Source organism: Oscarella lobularis, chromosome 8, assembly GCF_947507565.1.
Source record: "Oscarella lobularis chromosome 8, ooOscLobu1.1, whole genome shotgun sequence".
Classification (NCBI taxonomy): domain Eukaryota; kingdom Metazoa; phylum Porifera; class Homoscleromorpha; order Homosclerophorida; family Oscarellidae; genus Oscarella; species Oscarella lobularis.
Window position 1 is genome coordinate 1,964,827 of NC_089182.1, and position 17,999 is coordinate 1,982,825.

The 17,999-nt window shown below is 47.9% G+C and overlaps 10 protein-coding genes across 10 annotated transcripts; 7 read left to right on the forward strand and 3 right to left on the reverse strand.

Moving 5' to 3' along the window:
- The first annotated feature begins 23 nt into the window (after positions 1-23).
- Positions 24-715, forward strand: LOC136189751 (NADH dehydrogenase [ubiquinone] 1 alpha subcomplex subunit 11-like). Its single transcript, XM_065977746.1, has 4 exons — positions 24-138; positions 196-303; positions 362-481; positions 538-715. Exons 1-4 carry the CDS (start codon positions 30-32, stop codon positions 639-641), a joined length of 441 nt encoding a protein of 146 aa, XP_065833818.1. The 5' UTR covers positions 24-29; the 3' UTR covers positions 642-715.
- On the reverse strand, positions 639-3,806 carry LOC136189747 (uncharacterized). The gene is made up of 23 exons (XM_065977742.1): positions 3,727-3,806; positions 3,569-3,675; positions 3,458-3,502; positions 3,316-3,402; positions 3,192-3,258; positions 3,075-3,143; positions 2,883-3,029; positions 2,737-2,832; positions 2,612-2,683; positions 2,347-2,550; positions 2,206-2,285; positions 2,091-2,159; positions 1,977-2,037; positions 1,856-1,930; positions 1,697-1,789; positions 1,582-1,642; positions 1,457-1,531; positions 1,370-1,408; positions 1,254-1,311; positions 1,169-1,198; positions 1,077-1,115; positions 963-1,026; positions 639-900 (listed from the first exon to the last, which is right to left on the reverse strand). Exons 1-23 carry the CDS (start codon positions 3,781-3,783, stop codon positions 760-762), a joined length of 1,836 nt encoding a protein of 611 aa, XP_065833814.1. The 5' UTR covers positions 3,784-3,806; the 3' UTR covers positions 639-759.
- LOC136189746 (SCL-interrupting locus protein homolog) lies at positions 3,806-7,369 on the forward strand. Its single transcript, XM_065977740.1, has 18 exons — positions 3,806-3,932; positions 4,118-4,168; positions 4,220-4,338; positions 4,396-4,455; positions 4,510-4,562; positions 4,624-4,692; positions 4,749-4,845; positions 4,904-5,036; positions 5,098-5,181; positions 5,236-5,322; positions 5,390-5,477; positions 5,536-5,589; positions 5,635-5,735; positions 5,786-6,146; positions 6,245-6,500; positions 6,545-6,663; positions 6,725-6,900; positions 6,951-7,369. The coding sequence occupies exons 1-18, from the start codon at positions 3,877-3,879 to the stop codon at positions 7,342-7,344; spliced, it is 2,358 nt and encodes a 785-aa protein (XP_065833812.1). The 5' UTR covers positions 3,806-3,876; the 3' UTR covers positions 7,345-7,369.
- Positions 7,284-8,742, reverse strand: LOC136189748 (histone deacetylase 3-like). The gene has a single exon (XM_065977743.1). The coding sequence runs from the start codon at positions 8,719-8,721 to the stop codon at positions 7,381-7,383; it is 1,341 nt and encodes a 446-aa protein (XP_065833815.1). The 5' UTR covers positions 8,722-8,742; the 3' UTR covers positions 7,284-7,380.
- A 23-nt stretch (positions 8,743-8,765) lies between these two features.
- Positions 8,766-9,852, reverse strand: LOC136189750 (archaemetzincin-2-like). Its single transcript, XM_065977745.1, has 2 exons — positions 9,204-9,852; positions 8,766-9,145 (listed from the first exon to the last, which is right to left on the reverse strand). The coding sequence occupies exons 1-2, from the start codon at positions 9,795-9,797 to the stop codon at positions 8,777-8,779; spliced, it is 963 nt and encodes a 320-aa protein (XP_065833817.1). The 5' UTR covers positions 9,798-9,852; the 3' UTR covers positions 8,766-8,776.
- Positions 9,808-11,138, forward strand: LOC136189749 (uncharacterized). Its single transcript, XM_065977744.1, has one exon. It carries the CDS (start codon positions 10,027-10,029, stop codon positions 11,020-11,022), a length of 996 nt encoding a protein of 331 aa, XP_065833816.1. The 5' UTR covers positions 9,808-10,026; the 3' UTR covers positions 11,023-11,138.
- A 124-nt stretch (positions 11,139-11,262) lies between these two features.
- Positions 11,263-12,806, forward strand: LOC136190784 (CMP-N-acetylneuraminate-beta-galactosamide-alpha-2,3-sialyltransferase 1-like). Its single transcript, XM_065979049.1, has 2 exons — positions 11,263-11,494; positions 11,552-12,806. Exons 1-2 carry the CDS (start codon positions 11,264-11,266, stop codon positions 12,215-12,217), a joined length of 897 nt encoding a protein of 298 aa, XP_065835121.1. The 5' UTR covers position 11,263; the 3' UTR covers positions 12,218-12,806.
- Positions 12,806-13,999, forward strand: LOC136190783 (CMP-N-acetylneuraminate-beta-galactosamide-alpha-2,3-sialyltransferase 2-like). The gene has a single exon (XM_065979048.1). It carries the CDS (start codon positions 12,806-12,808, stop codon positions 13,889-13,891), a length of 1,086 nt encoding a protein of 361 aa, XP_065835120.1. The 3' UTR covers positions 13,892-13,999.
- A 529-nt stretch (positions 14,000-14,528) lies between these two features.
- LOC136189811 (CMP-N-acetylneuraminate-beta-galactosamide-alpha-2,3-sialyltransferase 4-like) lies at positions 14,529-15,766 on the forward strand. The gene has a single exon (XM_065977831.1). The coding sequence runs from the start codon at positions 14,616-14,618 to the stop codon at positions 15,684-15,686; it is 1,071 nt and encodes a 356-aa protein (XP_065833903.1). The 5' UTR covers positions 14,529-14,615; the 3' UTR covers positions 15,687-15,766.
- A 19-nt stretch (positions 15,767-15,785) lies between these two features.
- LOC136189843 (afadin- and alpha-actinin-binding protein-like) lies at positions 15,786-17,995 on the forward strand. The gene is made up of 12 exons (XM_065977872.1): positions 15,786-15,950; positions 16,000-16,148; positions 16,215-16,272; positions 16,372-16,587; positions 16,644-16,738; positions 16,855-16,909; positions 16,968-17,075; positions 17,157-17,250; positions 17,311-17,382; positions 17,455-17,558; positions 17,607-17,673; positions 17,740-17,995. Exons 1-12 carry the CDS (start codon positions 15,891-15,893, stop codon positions 17,880-17,882), a joined length of 1,221 nt encoding a protein of 406 aa, XP_065833944.1. The 5' UTR covers positions 15,786-15,890; the 3' UTR covers positions 17,883-17,995.
- Positions 17,996-17,999: the final 4 nt, after the last annotated feature.

Genomic DNA, 17,999 nt, shown 5'->3' on the forward strand with positions numbered 1-17,999 from the left:
TGTTAAACTTAGCGCGCGCTTCATTCACAATGTCGACCGATAGTGTACCTTCTTCTCAAGACAACTATGCCATCGACGACTCAGATGATTCAGCTGTGGACTGGATGATCGACTGGGGAAAGAAGGGAGCGATCGCAGGTGAGGGCGGCAAAGTGGGACCCCAGCAAGAATTATTTTCCGCCTTTTCTCGCCCAGGAGCGTGTTGGGGCACCGCCGAAGCCGCTTTCATGCAACCCGTAGCGACGTCGTGGCCTCTATTCTTTCCAGCGATGAGAATCGTCGGAGCCAACGCTGCTCTATTCGGTGAGAATCGAAAGGCGAGCGATATATAACACCGAGAACACCGATTGTCGTATTGTAGGAACTGTCGGTGTTACGTTTGCTGCTACAGCGTCAGCTGCGGCACTCGTTCGTCGGCGAAATGACTACGTTTCGTATGGCGTGGGAGGCGGCGCAGCCGGTCTCGTCTTTGGATTCAGAAGTGATCAATTTTCAATTTATATAACAACAGTCCGTGCTAGTCTTTTTTTTTTCTAGCTCGAAGCTGGCCTGTTGCTACCGGAATGTGTGCTGCGTTGGGCTTTAGCGCGGCTCTTTGGAAATTCGTTGGATTGCGTCCTGTGCCTTCTACGAACGAGTAAGATAACGTAGTCACTTTATTCGCTTGCTGTGTTTTCTGTATCTAACGATGTGAATAACGTGTGCTAAAAAACGAGTTCATCTGATGCATTCAAACGGTAAGCTTCTTTTCTCTCTTTCTCAGTGGCAATGGGGCTTCACTTCACAGAAGACAAAGCCCTTTGCTCGCAATTCCTCTTTGAGTTCTTTTTGCTTTTGAGCATTCAAGCACATTCCTACAACGGCTCCACCACTACCGGGAAATTTGGCAGAAGAGCCATGCTATACAATGAAGATCCAAATCCAGCAAATAGGATATAAGGCGCCACGAGAATCAATTCTACCTTCCTTGCTATCTCAATCATTTCAATGTTTTGCTTTCCCACAACATCGTCGCCATATAGCTCTCTAACGAAAGCATCATTTATGACGTAAGAGTAAGTACACGGTAGATGTGCCTTCGTAGATCAAAATTCTTGTCCATAAGCTGTCCCAGTCTACGATAATAATGGTAGTTAGTACCGAGGCAGGAAGAAGCAAAGTCACTTACTCCAACCAGTCCTTCTTCTTTATAGCTTCCCTAAAGAAGAGCAAATGTCTTAGGTTTAGATAGTCAAACGCTGACGCTGTGCTACTTGGCTGCAACTGCGTAGTCTGCAAATTTTTTCATAGCTGACAATACATCAGCATCGCCTGAGCAAAAGCAGAAAAGGAGTACAGAACATTTTCACGGCATTTCAGATAAGATCACCATTATTCCACCGAGTTCTAATGTCACTGTGAGCACGACCTGAGAAAAATCTTTAAAAATTTTACACGACAGGATAAATTATTCAACCAGAATCGCTGGGATCACTGATGTAGGCAAGCCACAAAGGCGGCAGGTCCGACGCATCCAAAGACTCGTAAAAGCCTTTGCAGGAAGACAATAAGGTAACCAGAAAAAGAAGATCGATAGCTTACCGTGGCCTTGTGTTTCCATTAGCTTGTAATCAAAATCCATGTACACAAGCCCTTCGTATACCTTTTCAATTCAACTTCGATGTCTTGCAAGATCTCCGCTAGTAGCCCAACTTGCCTGTATGACCCGATCTTGTAGACCGGCTTGAATAAATAGTTCCCTAGTCTCGGCATCTAATATCAGTTGGGGGCGAATTGGCTTAGGAAGATCCTTGCGTGAAATAACAGAAGTTTTTTTAAATAGATTGTTTGCATGCATGCATGCCCCAATTCATACTGTTTCATTCAAGCCAAAGAATTTAATGAGGCAGTCAAGAGTGGCAGCAACGATAGCACTGCTACCAGCCAGACCCTAGAAGAGCTAAAAGTACAAGGACGAGTGATGCGTGCGCTTTTACCACTTGTCGGGGAACATTCGTTTCATAGGAAACGGTGAAATTGCGCTTGGCAAGAGCAATCCTGAAGAATGACCTCGCCCAAAAAAAAAACAATCGTCTCAACGACTCTCGTACCCGTGCTCTGAGCAATACTGGTAGAATCTCTTGCACGTCGCCTGGAGCAAGCGAAGACCTCCCAGGTACCTAGATAAGAAGTCATTAGAGTAAGAGGTTTGCTCAAATTGCTGACCCCTCTTTTTGACTGATTCCGTGAAGATCAGATAGACTTCCAAACTGGGTTGGGTCATTGATCTTGTGAGGAGTCAAAACCTGAATTTGTGCCAATCATACAAAAAGAAATTCGTATACGACACGGGCGCGAGTTGCAGACCAATTTCTCGCTCTCTATTACAACCACTTCGGCCCAGAAATTGGCGATCGAAAGCGATATGGTTTTTCCGTTGAAACCGTCGGACGGATTCCCCATTAGACCAACGCGCGCGAACGCCGTCGACGATATCGGCTGCGTTCTTTCTTTCAGCGGCTGAGCGAGTGCAGAAAGTCTCTGCACCTGTTTCTCGTACTCGGCCAAAGTCTGAGAAAACGTTAGGATTTAATAATAAGAAATCGTCACAGAGCTACGAAACGTTTTGTACCACTTGGCCAATCAGCTGGAATCTTGTTGGGAGTTTCATGCCGTACATCGTAGTTTCACTAACAAACCACTCCTGAGAGGAATTTTTGTTGGGTGAACGAGAAGGGACAGCGGGCATATACGCACCAAAAACTTTCCGAAGACTCTATCACTTTGGCCTTCGTGATAGTTCAAATACGTTTGAACTAGAGGTAGACTTTCCTTGCAAAAGCAGTAGAAAACCTACAAAAATGTTTTACGTAGGTACTGTACCGTAGTTTATATTGGTGTACCACTGATGCAAGGCGCGACGATGTCTCGTCTTCAGACGGTTTTTCGAGAAACTTCGTTATTCGGTTTTGGCTGTCCAATTCCATGATGCCTCTTGATTTGGTCGATTCGGACGCTTCCAATTCGTAGCATATGCCAAGGTTTCCTTTCTAAGCTAGACGTGGAGGGACGACGTAGAGATTTTTCTATTGAACCTTCAAGTGAAAGTAGTCAAGAACTTGCGCCATGTCAAAATTGGCATAGAAGAGCATGTCTCCGGCAACCTGGATGCAGTCGTCTGTAGATACAAAATCTCGGTCATTTTCACATACCACCATAACGTCGTCATCTATTTGCTTGTTTGTCAAGCAAAGATGAAAGTCTACGACCGAGCCCAATCTATGGCAGAGACACTAGAGAAAAGAGAATGTCTACGTATGCACATGCACCACGAGCCTATTCTCAAATGTAGTCGTTCCATCGTTTATGATATTTTCAATAGGAAAGCTGTGAGCTGTTGCCCATCTTTCATAATACTTGTACCTAAGAAATCTTTAACTATAGCACACGATTGACAACCCCGCCCAACGTGGCACACTTGTCTGCATTTGTCACCAAGTACACTTCACTGAACTGCCTTCGCCTACATGTATATTGATAATTCTGACGTCACGCGACCTCTCTTTCCTAGAGTACTCTTAGCCCTTACGTATTTATGGCTGCCCACCATAGATCGAGTATCTTCGTGCCGCCGACTCCGGGTAGAAGAGCCTTGGGCACGCCTCGCAAATCTTCGTAGTGACCCGTTCGGTCGTTCTGCGATTTTGCAACTCCTAACTGCAGCAGAAGACGTAGCTGCTGCTTTACCTTGATTTCTTGCTCGAGCAGAGCTCCGTGGCCGGCCACAAGGATGATGCAGATCATGAAGTTTTGCTGCTTAGCGTGCTCTAATCGGGAGCCAAAAAACGGCGGCAGAAAACGCTCGCACGTAAAGAAGCGTCGTCGCGGCTGTAGAAAATGGAGCAAGGCATTCTCTCCGATCTCCGCTTTCCCCTGGTGCGATCGACGCTATGGTAAAGGCGATAGAACAGGCTTCTTGGCGTTAGCTACGATTACGCTGACGTGAAAACGCAATCAATCTTCGAATTCTCGCTGCGCTAGAGCACAGAAGAGGCTTTTTATGAGTAGATTTAGGAGATCACGGAGAGGGGTCCCTAAATAAAATACATTTTTTATTCAACCGGCCCCTTTCTTTTAGGAACGAAGCACCTAAGAGCAGAGTCGAGACTCTTCATCTGACAGCTGAAAGGCACGACTTGAGGCGATCTTCTTATACTCATCATATCCTCTCTACACACAGATCTCTGATTGTAACCATTCCCTCTCGGACGCTAAATTTGGCGTGGAAGTACGTGGAGAAAAGTCACACGAGGGGATTTCGGGGCTTTTTTGTTGGAGTTCTGTCTCACACCAAATCAGGTCATTTAATTAATTAATTAATTAAAAACGAAAATTTTATTTTCTTCTGTCTACTAGATGGCGAAGGCGTGGTTGTGGAGATTACGCGCTTCGACCCAGGAAAGCCAGACTGTCAAGGTACACTCTGTTTTATTATGATAAAAAAGGGGAGACGAATGAGGAGAAATGTAGGCAAGAAGCAGCCAACAGTATGTGCTCCTGGTGATTTCATAATTCCCGTAAAGGTAATTATAAGAAACAAATAAAAGGTGAAAATAATCGTTTTTAATTAATTAATCTCTCTAGTTCTGCGAATCACCTCCGGACAGTGATAGCACTGTCTGTAGTAGAAACGACTACGCGGAAGGCGTCAAGGTTACTAAGAACTAAGAAACGTTTCTGTGTATGTCATATGTACGCCCATATTCCAGAACCTACATATGTGTCTTGGTGAATCGACTCCGGCTTCAAAGTTCTTTGTCCAAGCAACTTGCTGCACAGCTCAAGCGCCGAAATTTCTCCTCACATGTACGTACACTAACAGAGTGTGGATTTTTGGCTATTCCTTTAATTTCATCTCTCTAAGACGAAGCGGTTATGTTATCGAGTTCCGTAGAAGTCAGTCAGATCGGCTCCATTCCAATTATTCCTACCGCTTTGGCGCGAGCTCTTTCTGCGCCTTACGATTGCCTTCAAGAAATGGGCATTATGCAGTCTGGGTAATCAATTTATGAAGGAGACTTTTTTTTGTACTCTTTTCATTTCTCACTCATCCAACAGATACCTCACCATGGATCAGACGCGAAAGCTGCTTCTAGTTTTACAAACCGATCCGAAAGCGAAGTCATTACCTCTGGTTGGAATGTGTGTCTACCAGAGAATATTAGCAAGAAAAGTTTCTATATGAGATCTTTCTAGTTGGCTTAGTGGAATTGCAAGCGTGTCTCATCCGCTCGTATGGGCCACCTCTATTGCATTTGCGCACAATCCAGATCTGGCTGAAAAGTAAATTTGTCGTTAATTCATTGATTTCGTTAGAAGAAACGTTTTGTTGTATTTTTTCTATAAAAAGAGTTTTGACGCCTACTGGCCTCTTCATTGTTCTGCTTTACCCGCCGCAAGACCCTTCTCGCCCCCAATTTTGGGGCTGTAAACTCAAGGCAAGCACTTTCCTTTTGAAAACCAAGAAAAAAGTCATTTCACGCTCAATGCCTTCAGCCCGAACCCGTTTGGGCGTGTGCACACAAGAGTCAACAAATCATCAACACAGAGGTACGATAACATAGCAGAAAGGAAAGGGTTGATTTTTCCATGCAGGAACACTGTGGCGTGACGGCAGTGGAACTTATTCCCGATCTGGAATCTCCTCAACTCGTCGAGGCTTTACGTCATGCAGAAAAACGACTGCAAAATCGCTGGTACATTAAGAATATTTCCATAATCAGTTTTTTTTTCATTTGTGTGTCAGTCACGCAAAAGATGGCGAGAATTTTATACAGCAGCCTGCTCCCGTTCCTCAGCCAACCGTGAATCCATACTCAACTCTCTTAGTATTGCCGAAACCCGCCGTTCCTGACGTCTCCCTGTGCGGCGGAGAAAGCGAACTCTCTGTCAATTCCGAGCAGTTTCGACGAAAGCCCTTGGATTCGATTTTGAATCGTACGCAGGTCGACGACGACGACGACGACGACGACGACGACGACGACGTCTCGGAATCGAAGGAGAGTCTTAGCACTTCGGAAACGCCGCTCAGCGAGACTGAGAGCAAATCGGACGTATTCAAAATGCTTCAGAGTCAGAAGGAGCAGCTGGAGTCACTGCAACTTCAGGTCGGCATGTTTCTATTTCTTGTCTGAGGAAAGGGGGGGCTCCCTTAGTTTAGAGTTTTGCCTGGCACTGTATAACGTTAATAGAAGGCTTTTCATAGGTCAAGGCTCTGATGAATGAACGTAGCGATACGGCTGCCAGTGCTATTGACGAAACCAAGGCTGACGATGCGGAAGAAGGCTCTATTACTAGCAGCAGGAGTAGCCAATCTGCGTCTACTCTGGTGGTAAGTTCCAGTTCTGCTTCATCGTCGTCGTTGTCGTCGTCAAAAGTGGCCTCGTCGCATCGCTCAGACAACACACTTGATGGATTTGAGTCGTTTGCTGCAGACTCCACTTCGATACATACGACAACGGGTAGGCTATTGGTACGTAGTCGTGTGATTAATTTTCCTTTTCAGGTGGCGATCTGCTTGATGTCTTAAATACGCCGGCATTGGGTGAAAGCGCCAGTCAAGCTAGTTTTTCGCTGCCTAGCCCCGATGAAGCCGACGAAGAGGACTTTTATGAAGACGTTCTGGTAAGAAATTAGGCTTAGAAACGGGGGACGCGCGGTGAAAAACGACTCTGTGGATTATAAGAGAAAACTGAGTGACGTTTTGGGAGACGATGGAGGAGAAGAAAGCGGCACAGTCACCAGTGGAGTAAATGTCGGTCAGGCTCAGCCATCTGAATCACCAAAGCTCGTAGAAAGCACCAAGGCAGAAGAAACAGAAGCGGTGATTCAAACTCTCTTTGGCACTTACAGCAGCAAAAAGTGAGAAACATTTAGGAATACAGTGCGCCTGAAACTCTCTCTTTCTTAAGGTGGCATTCCCAGTCTTCCTCCATGTCCTTGTCTTGTCCCGACGCGACGTTTTCGTGCGTGAACGAGACATTCGACGAAACGGCTCAACTAGCGGACGCCATTTCGCTTCAGTATCTGACCAGCGTCAGTCGCTCGGACGCGGCGAAAATGATCGTGAGTCGTCAACTAAGAAAATCGGAACAAGCGAGTCCGACCGTCCCAACGACGGACGACGACAAAGACGAAGTCGAACTCTCGCACGACTCGCGAGAATACTGGAAAAAGTACGGCCTATTTTCCGGCGTCGAGCAGCCCCAAGACGACGACGACGACGACGACGACTCTAACGACAATCAGGTACACAAAAACATTCTCGACGTGAGAAAATTAAAAGAACTTCCCAAACTGTTATAATAATAAAATTCGAATTCCAAATTAATTAGGATGCATCTAAACGTCTATAGCCGGCGAAACTCGTCTATGATGATGAATTCGCTCGTCGTCGTCGTCGTCGTCGTCGTAATCGTCGTGATCGCACGTGGGCACCTCGCCGAACTTCCGTTCGACGCTACGTCTCAAGCGAACGTCGGGATCGCTCATCTCCTCGCGCCGATTCTCGAATACAAACGCCGGCGACGGCACGTGCTGCATCTGGACGCTCGGCGCCGACTCGATCGCGCGCAATTCCTCGATGACCGTCTCGCGAATTTGATCGAGATAGAGCCGATTGTTCTGATTCTCCAGACGCGTTTGCGTGTCGGGATGAAGCGTGAAATCCGGACCGAAATACTCGAGATACTCGTTGTACGGAAGCTCGTTGCTAACCGCGGAGTCGCATAGCAACGACGTCTCGTACGTCCAACAGCGCGCCACGTTGCGAATCGTGTAGCCGCCGCCGCCGAGAACGAGCAGAGGCAGGTTGAATTTTTTCACAAATTCGACGCACTGACCGTGACCGCGTATGCTCAGATTGAAGCATCCCAAGCGATCGCAGCCAAGCGAATCGGCGCCGCATTGCAATACAATGCAACCGGGACGATAGCGCTCGATGCACGCTTCGACGATCGGTCGGAACACGTAAGCGTAGGCGTGGTCGTCGATGCCGTCGCGCAGGGGAACGTTGATCGAATAGTGTCGACCGGCGTTCTGACCGATTTCGTACATCGATCCGGTGCCCGGAAAAAAATAGTTCCCGTACTTGTGAAAAGAAACGGTCATGACGCGATCGGTGAGATAGAAGGCCTCTTGAACGCCGTCGCCGTGGTGAATGTCGATGTCGATGTAGAGAACGCGCGCGTGCCGTTTCAAGAGTTCGAGAATGGCGACGACGATGTCGTTCACGTAGCAGAATCCGGACGCTTCGTTCTTCTTCGCGTGGTGAAGTCCGCCCGCCCAATTGACGGCGACGTCCGCCGCGTCGGCGTTCAATTTCACGGCGCCGTCGAGCGAACCGCCCGTCGAAATGGCGCAGAAGTCGAAAAGACCGGCGAATACGGGACAATCTTCGCCGACGTTGAATTTCGTCAGCGCGTCGGCGTCGGCGTTCTGCGGCGTGACGCGACGAAGAAAGCGAACGTAGTCGGGCGTGTGAAAGTGAGCCATGTCGTGTTCGGTGGCGCGATACGGTCGATAGACGGTCATTTTCTTGTAGAGACCGTAGTGGAGAACGAGACTGTGCGTCAACGCGAGCCGATGGGGCTTCATCGGGTGACCGGCACCGTAGTGGAAGTTGCCGACGTCCGGATCGTGAAAGTAGGCGACGCGACGCGACGACGGCGACGACGACGACATTCCGCGTCTCTTTTAGGTTCTTTCGTTCGTGTCCCGGATGCAAATACTTATTTATTTATTTATTTTCGATTTTATCTATCGTCGACTTCAGCCATGCAAGCGATTCGAAAAATCGTCTCTTTCCATAACCCGGAGCTTCTACGGTATTTTCGGTAGGCGGAGACTCGAGTTCGGTCGTTCCAGTGCATATTAGAATATCTTCGTCGTCAAATGTCTCGACGATGCTGCTTATAAATTCAAACAATGCCTGGTATCTATGAAGAAGCGAAAATTCCAGCGCATGATGCAGCTTTCGTAGGCAGACTGGACAAAGGAATAGCGGCTGAGAAATAGCCTCTTCTAAATTCCGACTCTCGTTCATGGCACACGGAAACATTCTACAATGTTTCAATCCGAACAGATGACAGATTTCGTGCGTCAAAACCTAGGCGAGACAAAAAGTCAAAAAAAGGGGACGACGCAAATTCAATTATTCAAAAAACCTTGAACAATCTCCAGAGGAGATTCGAGAAGGAGACAATCAAATCCGAGTCATTACTCTCCTTATTCGCATATCTCGCCACGCTGACAACGCCTGTTAGGTCACCAGGCAACGCGTGTCCAAAAACGAAATTCCACTCGTGAGAAGGAAACAGGTCTTCGATTGTGACGCCAACTAGACAGAAACTTCTCGAAGGAATTATCGATTTCAGATGAGCCAATACATCTCCGACCAAATATTGAACACGACCTGTTCGACTATGAGTTCTCTTTGTACATCGAATATCTCGAAAACTCACAGTCGAATCGGCGGCAGTCATCCAATCGACGTTCATTCCGAGAAAGAACGCTTCGAGACCTCGCGTTATCGTCCCTTTGATCTCCTCGCTCGCGTCATCGCGCGAATTCGCGGCGAGCAGATCCAGTTCTCCGACGGGTACAAGAGATAGGACGCGTCGTGCGTAGCGGCGTCGATAAAACAACTTTCTCCAGAACAACGATCGACTATAAGACGCAAAGGTTTGCCGCCGCCGCCGCCGGCGCCCACTGTTGGCGTTTTGAAACATTAGGCCTATTCGGTAAGTACCCAGTCGCATACGGGAGCTTTGGACGAAGAATGTCGCGACAATTCTGATTCACAGCCCTTTTTGTGGCTGACAGTGTATCATTTCCCTGGACCAGCTCATTGTTCTGCTCAATTCAGAGTCACGCATTCGTGACGTGGAGCGGAACCATGCATGTTGTTATTTTGTCGGCTTCACCAGAACTCGGCCTTGATTCAATTACACATCAATCTCGATCACATCGCCGATCGGTCGTGCATCAATGGCGCCGCTAAGAGTACCGAGCGTATTCATGGCGTTCCTGGGACTCTGTACACTGGCCTGTATGACGGTGATCCCAGTCTACTTTCGACACCACTACTATATACTAGAACTCGCGAGCGTCAAACGTGATCGCGGCTGTAGAGAAGCCGTCGTCGTGAAGCGAAGAGCGACGTCGTTGATCGACGACGTTCTTTGCTCAGGTCTACGTCCCATACTCAGATGCGTAAGAAATGCTTCTGTGCCGTCACTGCCGTTGGATGGCGTCAAGTCGTGGCAGTATCGTCTTGCTCGTGATGCGGATTTTTCTCGCCACGACCAGTTATCCTCCCGTCACGAAACGTGCGCGCTCGTCGGCTCCTCGTACAATTTGATGAAGAACGAATTCGGAGCTGAAATCGATTCGCGCGATCTCGTCGTGCGACTCAACGATCCGCCCGTGAAGGGCTACGAAAAACACGTTGGCGCTCGTCCCGCCGACATCTCCATATTCAATTTTGTTATGGCGAAAATTCGAAAGAAGTGCGCGGAGCCTCCTCGAAACGGATCTCTCATGGTCCAGTGTTCGTTTTCAGTCGATAAAGGCGGTGGCGGCGACGACGCCAAAGGCAGGGCCGAGACTAGTACCCAATGCGCGGAGTCTACGTGGAGAAAGTATGGATTGAAGACTTATGTTATGTCGAATTATGTATTTGGGATGGCTGAGCGAGCTTTGGCTTATCATCCGGTGCGTCGGTCAACGGAAAGGAAATATAGACCAACGTGCGGATTGAGAAGCATCATTTTCCTGATGGGTCTGTGTCAGAATTTGCACCTGTATGGCTTTGGTGGCACCAACGATGCCGATCCTTACAAATATTATTCTAAATCTACGACTAAGCACATATATGAGGCAACCTCGCATGATTTTATTGGAGAGAGTCACTTCATAGACAATTTTGCCAATCTGACGGCATTTGGCTTATCGTGGAACGGAAAACTCATAGTTCACCGATGACATTCATTTATTTGTACATTTTTTGTAGACGTACGTATAAACTTTGCACAGATCATGGCATGCTGAAAGAAGGGGCGACCTAACACATTGAGTGAATCACATACGTTCATGGCAGAGAGCCGTATATAGAGACTCTGAGACTCTACTCCAGGCCTTTTTCTTTCCACGGAGTACTGTACAGGTGATGAGAGGCGTGTAAAAAACACTCCCACAATCTGATAGATCACATGATAAGGGGAGTATGTCGCTTAGGGCACGAAACGGATTCGCAGCGTTCCTGGGACTCTGTACACTGACCGCAGCTTGTGTGATAGCAGTCTCAGCCTACTGGCGACATCAACATAACAATATACGAGAAGCCCGGGCAGTCACGACTGTCGTGAAGACGTTGCGGTCGATCGACGACGTTCTTTGCTCGGGTATACGTCCGATACTCAAGTGCCTGGGAAATTCCACGCCATCGCCGGAGGAGGTCAGGCTGTGGCCGTATCGTCTTGCAGAGGACGAAGATTTTTCTCGCTATGAACAGTTATCGTCGTCTAAGGAATCGTGCGCGCTCGTCGGCTCGTCGTACAATTTGATGAAGAACGAATTCGGCGCCGAAATCGATTCGCACGATCTCGTCGTGCGACTCAACGATCCGCCCGTGAAGGGTTACGAAAAACACGTTGGCGCTCGTCCCGCCGACATTTCCATATTCAATTTTGTGATGGCGCAAAAGAGGTGCGCGGAGCCTCCTCGAAACGGATCTCTCATGGTTCAGTGTTCGTTTTCACCCGATAGCACTAGTAGGGCCAGAGCTAATACCCAGTGCGTGGAGTCCATGTGGAGAAAGTATCAATCGAAGACTTTTATTATGTCAGATTACGTATTTGGGGCGGCTGAGCGAGCTTTAGCTTATTCTCCGGTGCGGTCAACGAAAATGACTTTAAATAAATATAGACCGACGTGCGGATTGAGAAGCATCATGTTCCTGCTCGGTTTGTGCCAGAATCTGGACCTGTACGGCTTCGGCGGCACTATGGATCAAGAGCCTTACAAATACTATTCTGATTTAAAAACTGAAAGGATGTATAAGAGCAAGTCACATGATTTTGTTGGAGAGAATCACTTCATAGACGATTTTGCCAAGAGCGTTCTCAATCTGACGGCATTTGGCTTATCATGGAACGGAAAATTCATAGTTCACCGATGATGCATTGATTGATTTACAAGTTGAAAGTGCAGGAAGAAAGAAAGAATACATACGTAGATAGATAGGTTTTTATTTCGTTTTTATCAGATGGCCGGAGACTAAAGACGGAAAACGAAAGCTGTGGAGTGCAGTGGCTAGGCGCGCCCAGATAATAATTTTTTATTATTTTTTTGCGAAGTCGAAGAGTACACGTGCGTGATCGAGGAGCAAGAGAAAAGGCTAAGAAAAAAACGTTTGATGTTTTTCTAAGGACGCTGTTACTGCTCGACGATTGGCTGACATGCATGGTCCGTTCCACGCCCCGAATGCGGAGATGGAGATGCATGCTATCGCTCTAACTCTGAAAAAAGAGCAGAACGACCGTGACGTTGGAAAGGGCGTATGGAAACTCACACTGAAAGCTCGCGTGATATCTCTGCTACGCCGCTCAAGTACCAAGCGTATTTGCAGCGTTCCCGGGACTCTGTACGCTAGCCGCTTCTTGTATGGTAGCTGTCCAAAATTTTCGCGGGCGCACGCCCCCCTCCCCTAAATCAGTTCCGAATATAAACTCACGCGACCAAGGTTCTATTTCTGGTTGCGTTTACGATGCCGCTAAGAGTGCCAAGCGTATTCGCATTCCTGGGACTATGTGCGCTGATCGCGTCTTGCACAATCGTGGCTTCACTCTACTTCTATCACCATAGCTACATCAAACATGAGAATATAAAAAAAGGCCGAGAAATCGCCCCGGCTTCAATGCTGGCCGTGCTGCGGGCCAGCGTTCCGGCTTCAACGCCAGTCGTGAAGCCGCGGGCCATCGTCTCGACTTCAACGTCGGTCGTGAAGCAGCAAAGAGCGACGAAGTTGCCAGTGATTGACGTTCTTTGCTCAGGGACACGCCCAATACTCAGGTGCGTAAGAAAGACCGCGCCGACGTCACTGCCAGTGTTGGATGGCGTGAAGTCGTGGAAGTATCGTTTAGCCAACAATGCGGATTTTTCTCGCTATAAACAGTTGTCCTCGCGTCACGAAACGTGCGCGCTCGTCGGCTCGTCCTACAATTTGATAAAGAACGAATTTGGCGCCGAAATCGATTCGCGCGATCTCGTCGTGCGACTCAACGATCCGCCCGTGAAGGGCTACGAGAAACACGTCGGCGCTCGTCCCGCCGACATTTCCGTATTTAATTATGTGATGGCGAAAACCCTGAAGAAGTGCGCGGAGCCTCCTCGAAACGGATCTCTCATGGTCCAGTGCTCGTTTGCAGTCGATAAAGACGACGATAACACTTCGGCCGGGGCTATTAATACCCAGTGCGCGGAGTCCACGTGGAAAAAGTATGGATTGAAGACGTATTTTATGTCCAGCTACGTATTTGGGGCAGCTGAGCGAGCTTTGGCCCATCAGCCGATGCTTCAGTCAACAAAAGCAAAAAAATATAAACCAACGTGCGGACTGAGAAGCATTTTTTTCCTGCTTGATTTGTGCAAAAATCTGCACCTGTACGGCTTTGGTGGCACCACGGATAAAGATCCTTACAAATATTATTTGAATTCTACAACTAAATACGTGTATGAGAAGAGTATACATGATTTTGTTGGAGAGAGTCACTTCATAGACGATTTTGCCAAGAGCGCTAATCTGTCGGCATTTGGCTTATTGTGGAACGGAAGTCTCATAGTTCATCGATGATGAGTTATAGTAATTGGACAGGCGTTTTTGACAGTTTGTGCGTGCGTGGCAGCTATCTCTTATATAGACCAACGTGCGGATTGAGAAGCATCTTTTTCTTGCTTGATCTGTGTCAGAACATGGTAGCCTCGCGGAGCCAGGCCCTACTGAGCAGGGCGTGGTCCTCACTGCAATGGATAGTCTATACGTTTAGTTACTTCCTCAGTAGAAAGTTCGTTCAGCGCACGTAGTTACGTAGTATTGGCGCCAATCTGACGTACTGTACACCACACATCGCCTTGGGGGCTGTTTGGTGGTGAAGTCCTACGAGCAGTGAGGACCACGCCCTGCTCAGTAGGAGTCAGAACAGTAGCGCAACGTGGGGGGGGGGGGGGGGGGGGGGGGGGATTTTGTCGACGTAAGGAACCGTACTGTTGTGTGATTACAAAATAAACACATGTGTATATACACTACTACTTTAGACAGCATATTTAGGTTTATCGCCTGCTCAATCCTTTTTTATGCATACAGATGACGATCCTTACAACTATTATTCTAAATCTAAAACTAAAGACATATGTGATATTAGACTACATGATTTTGTTAGAGAGAGTCACTTCATAGACGATTTTGCCAAGAGCGCTAATCTGACGGCATTTGGCTCATCGTGAAACGGAAATCTCATAGTTCACCGATGACGTATTAATGCGCATGTTCATGACGTTCCCTGCCCCCAGAACGCTCAATGGTTCAATGGTTGTTTACAATGTCACTAAAAGTGCCAAGCGTATTTGCAGCGTTCCTGGGACTCTGTGCAGTGGCCGCAGCTTGTATGATAGCGTCCCAAGTCTACTACTTTCAGCACTACTACTATCACCATAGCTATATCAAACAAGAGAGTATCAGAAAAGCTCGGGACATCGTCCCGACTTCAACGCCGGTCGTAAAGCCGCGAAGAGCGACGAAGTTGCCAGTGATTGACGACGTTCTTTGCACAGGGGCACGCCCAATACTCAGGTGCGTAGGAAAGCTCGCGCCGACGTCACTCCCAGTGTTGGATGGCGTCAAGTCGTGGCAGTATCGTCTTGCCAAAAATGCGGATTTTTCTCGCTATAAGCAGTTGTCCTCGCGTCACGAAACGTGCTCGCTCGTCGGCTCGTCCTACAATTTGATGAAGAACGAATTTGGCGCCGAAATCGATTCGCACGATCTCGTCGTGCGACTCAACGATCCGCCCGTGAAGGGCTACGAAAAACACGTCGGCGCTCGTCCCGCCGACATTTCCATATTCAATTATGTGATGGCGAAAATTCTAAAGAAGTGCGCGGATCCTCCTCGAAACGGATCTCTCATGGTTCATTGCTCGTTTACAGCTAATAAAAACGATGATGACTCCACAGTCGACAAAGCCGTGACTTCGGCTGGGGCTAGTACCCAGTGCGCGGAGTCCACGTGGAAAAAGTATGGATTGAAGACTTATATTATGTCAGATTATGTATTCAAGACGGCTAAGAGAGCTTTGGCTTATCGGTCGATGCGTTGGTCAACGAAAGCAAAAATATATAGACCAACGTGCGGATTGAGAAGCATCTTTTTCTTGCTTGATCTGTGTCAGAATCTACATCTGTACGGCTTTGGTGGTACTACAGATGAAGAGCCTTACAACTATTATTCTAAATCTAAAACTAAAGACATATATGATATTAGACTACATGATTTTGTTGGAGAGAGTCACTTCATAGACGATTTTGCCACGAGCGCTAATCTGACGGCATTTGGCTCATCGTGGAACGGAAATCTCATAGTTCACCGATGACGTATTAATTAAAGGAGCACTTCAGCGTTATTTGCACATTGTTATTTGCACACATTGTTTTGAGCTGTACTCGCGCTACGAAAAACCCGTACACTTCCCCATTCCTTGTCGAATGAAAGCGGCAATTTGGAAGTGACGCGATTCGCGAGCCAAGACACGGACAGAAGATCGAATTTCGTCGCTGTTGGCTGGCAGGCGCTTCTCATGGACGCGGGGAGCGAAGAGGAAAGCGAACTGACGCGCTGGGCACGCTTTCTAAATGCCGTACGCGAGCGAAACGTTGTATGCAGCACAATGCCGAGACGTCTTCTAGGAGATAACCGCTTTGGGATTCGAATCGTTTCTCGAAGAGACCCAAGAGGCGCAGCCGAAGATAAATACCCTGCAGCTCGTTCGCGCGGCTCGCGATATTCTTCTCAAGCACCAAACGGGCGTTCGTGCGCGCGACGAAATTCAAACCAAGTTCGTAAAGGCTGATTAGTTAATTAATCCGGCTAAAATTAATAAACAATTATGGGCTTTTTCTAGATTGCAGCGATGCGCTAGCGATGCCGATCACGCGCGAACCATGAACACTCGCTTTCAGGTAGATACTATAGGGCATCGTCCTGCGGAGACTCTTTGTCCTGAGAGGGAATACTATATATTAATTAATTAATGTACTTGGACTATCTGCTTCCTACAGGATCAGATTGTTCAGCTTGAGAAGGACTTGGCGTCTTTGCGCGAGAAGGAGCGTCAATTTCAGGTTAACATACGCGGTCTCACGCAGAAGTTGCAGGCGGAAAAGGAGGAGGGAAAGCGAGTGCGTTCGGTCATGGTTCAACGAGCGACCCAGTACGCGCACGAGACGCGGAAGAAGGAGAAGGAGAATAACAAGCTGAAAGAGAGACTCTCAAGTGTAGGAAGACAGAATAAATACTGTAGATGGTTTTTATTTCATTTTGATTTCATCAGCTGATGGGCGACAAATTGCAAGGCGGAAAGATTGCGGGAGACGTGTTGAATAAGGCTAAAGATGGAAAACGAAAGCTGTGGAGTACCGCGGCTAGGTGCGTCCATATATATAAAAAGAGTAGTGTCACAATATACATTGGAAAAGCCATAGCAGCAATTTTTCTACGAGAAAATGTGGCACCTGATTTGATTTGTGCTTTTTTTCTCTTAGGCAAGAAGAGGAGATGCATCGCAAGGTGATCAGCAATTATGAAGAACGGCAAAGGGTGAGTGATGTAAGCAGACACATCTCATGTTGTTTCATGCTGTCTCTGTCTCGAATAGGAATTAATTAACGAAAATACGACGTTGAGGGAGAGTCTCGCCGCCATGCAGCGAGAATTGCAAGTAGTACTGAGCAGTCACAGAACCGGTGCCAGGGCACTGGAGACGGTACAACGATGCGACGACGGATGATCATCAATCAATTAATTAATTAATTAATTAATGGCATTTTTATGTGTGATAATCAAGTCCGAGGATGGAGGGGAAATCCACGAGACGGAAACGGACGGTGCTGCTGTACCTTCGGAGCACTTTCACATGCCGTTTGAGCTCGTGAGAGATCGTGAGCGAAAGAGCTAGAGACGCTGGCTCGATCGTCGAGACAGGCGCGCGTTTGCTTTAGGCATAGAAACGAGTTTGAAAGAGAAATGGGAACGGCTCAAGGAACGCATCAAGCGACTCGAAACGCTGAAAGGTGACGATGTAATTCATTCATTCATTCATTCATTCATTCATTCATTCATTCATTTATGCGTTCTCTGGCAAGACGCGAGATCGGTGGAAAAGAGACGACGACGCGAGACGGATCGACTTCGTCGCGAAGTCGAAGAATGCACGTGCGTGATCGAGGAGCAAGAGAAAATGCTTCGGGTGAGAAGAAAGAACGTTCGATGTTTTCTAACGACACTGTTTCTGTAGGAACAGCTCAACACTAAAGTCCCCGCCTCCAAGACGCCGCCTTCGAGTAGACGGAAAGACGAAATGAGTACAACGCCCACCTGTATCCGTTCTCTTTTTCTCAACCCCTCCCCTTATCTTCTCTTTCGACTAGGCGTTTCCAAACAGAGAACCGTCTGGCTCGAGGCGAGTCCCTTATTCTCTCCGGCGCCCGTTTCGAGGCAGCTACAGTCGCGCGGCGGTTTGCCGCGCCCCGCCGCGCCCATTGCCGTGCCGACCCGAGACGTTTCCGACTGATAATTGTGTCCACCGGACGCGGGGGAAATACTAGGCGAGGCGGCTATTAGGATAACAGAAGTTGTGTGCATGATGTGTGAGGACTTTTTGGGCGTCACGTGATTCAAACGTCACTCC

What these genes read in the sequence shown, in the direction of transcription:
- LOC136189750 (XM_065977745.1), bottom strand. Translation starts at nt 9,797, where the DNA reads ATGCGACTGGGTACTTACCGAATAGGCCTAATGTTTCAAAACGCCAAC. An exon ending in TCCTCTGGAGATTGTTCAAG is followed by an intron (nt 9,146 to 9,203) that starts GTTTTTTGAATA and finishes TGTCTCGCCTAG; the next exon opens with GTTTTGACGCACGAAATCTG.
- LOC136189749 (XM_065977744.1), top strand. Translation starts at nt 10,027, where the DNA reads ATGGCGCCGCTAAGAGTACCGAGCGTATTCATGGCGTTCCTGGGACTC.
- LOC136189811 (XM_065977831.1), top strand. Translation starts at nt 14,616, where the DNA reads ATGGTTCAATGGTTGTTTACAATGTCACTAAAAGTGCCAAGCGTATTT.
- LOC136189746 (XM_065977740.1), top strand. Translation starts at nt 3,877, where the DNA reads ATGGAGCAAGGCATTCTCTCCGATCTCCGCTTTCCCCTGGTGCGATCG. An exon ending in CTGGTGCGATCGACGCTATG is followed by an intron (nt 3,933 to 4,117) that starts GTAAAGGCGATA and finishes CCTTTCTTTTAG; the next exon opens with GAACGAAGCACCTAAGAGCA. An exon ending in ACTACGCGGAAGGCGTCAAG is followed by an intron (nt 4,693 to 4,748) that starts GTTACTAAGAAC and finishes CCCATATTCCAG; the next exon opens with AACCTACATATGTGTCTTGG.
- LOC136189843 (XM_065977872.1), top strand. Translation starts at nt 15,891, where the DNA reads ATGGACGCGGGGAGCGAAGAGGAAAGCGAACTGACGCGCTGGGCACGC. An exon ending in GGGCACGCTTTCTAAATGCC is followed by an intron (nt 15,951 to 15,999) that starts GTACGCGAGCGA and finishes GACGTCTTCTAG; the next exon opens with GAGATAACCGCTTTGGGATT. An exon ending in GCGACTCGAAACGCTGAAAG is followed by an intron (nt 17,383 to 17,454) that starts GTGACGATGTAA and finishes TTCTCTGGCAAG; the next exon opens with ACGCGAGATCGGTGGAAAAG.
- LOC136190783 (XM_065979048.1), top strand. Translation starts at nt 12,806, where the DNA reads ATGCCGCTAAGAGTGCCAAGCGTATTCGCATTCCTGGGACTATGTGCG.
- LOC136190784 (XM_065979049.1), top strand. Translation starts at nt 11,264, where the DNA reads ATGTCGCTTAGGGCACGAAACGGATTCGCAGCGTTCCTGGGACTCTGT. An exon ending in CCACGCCATCGCCGGAGGAG is followed by an intron (nt 11,495 to 11,551) that starts GTCAGGCTGTGG and finishes CGCTATGAACAG; the next exon opens with TTATCGTCGTCTAAGGAATC.
- LOC136189748 (XM_065977743.1), bottom strand. Translation starts at nt 8,721, where the DNA reads ATGTCGTCGTCGTCGCCGTCGTCGCGTCGCGTCGCCTACTTTCACGAT.
- LOC136189747 (XM_065977742.1), bottom strand. Translation starts at nt 3,783, where the DNA reads ATGATCTGCATCATCCTTGTGGCCGGCCACGGAGCTCTGCTCGAGCAA. An exon ending in TGGTGGGCAGCCATAAATAC is followed by an intron (nt 3,503 to 3,568) that starts GTAAGGGCTAAG and finishes ATATACATGTAG; the next exon opens with GCGAAGGCAGTTCAGTGAAG. An exon ending in ACGACTACATTTGAGAATAG is followed by an intron (nt 3,259 to 3,315) that starts GCTCGTGGTGCA and finishes TCTCTGCCATAG; the next exon opens with ATTGGGCTCGGTCGTAGACT.
- LOC136189751 (XM_065977746.1), top strand. Translation starts at nt 30, where the DNA reads ATGTCGACCGATAGTGTACCTTCTTCTCAAGACAACTATGCCATCGAC. An exon ending in AAAGAAGGGAGCGATCGCAG is followed by an intron (nt 139 to 195) that starts GTGAGGGCGGCA and finishes TTTCTCGCCCAG; the next exon opens with GAGCGTGTTGGGGCACCGCC. An exon ending in AGCCAACGCTGCTCTATTCG is followed by an intron (nt 304 to 361) that starts GTGAGAATCGAA and finishes GTCGTATTGTAG; the next exon opens with GAACTGTCGGTGTTACGTTT.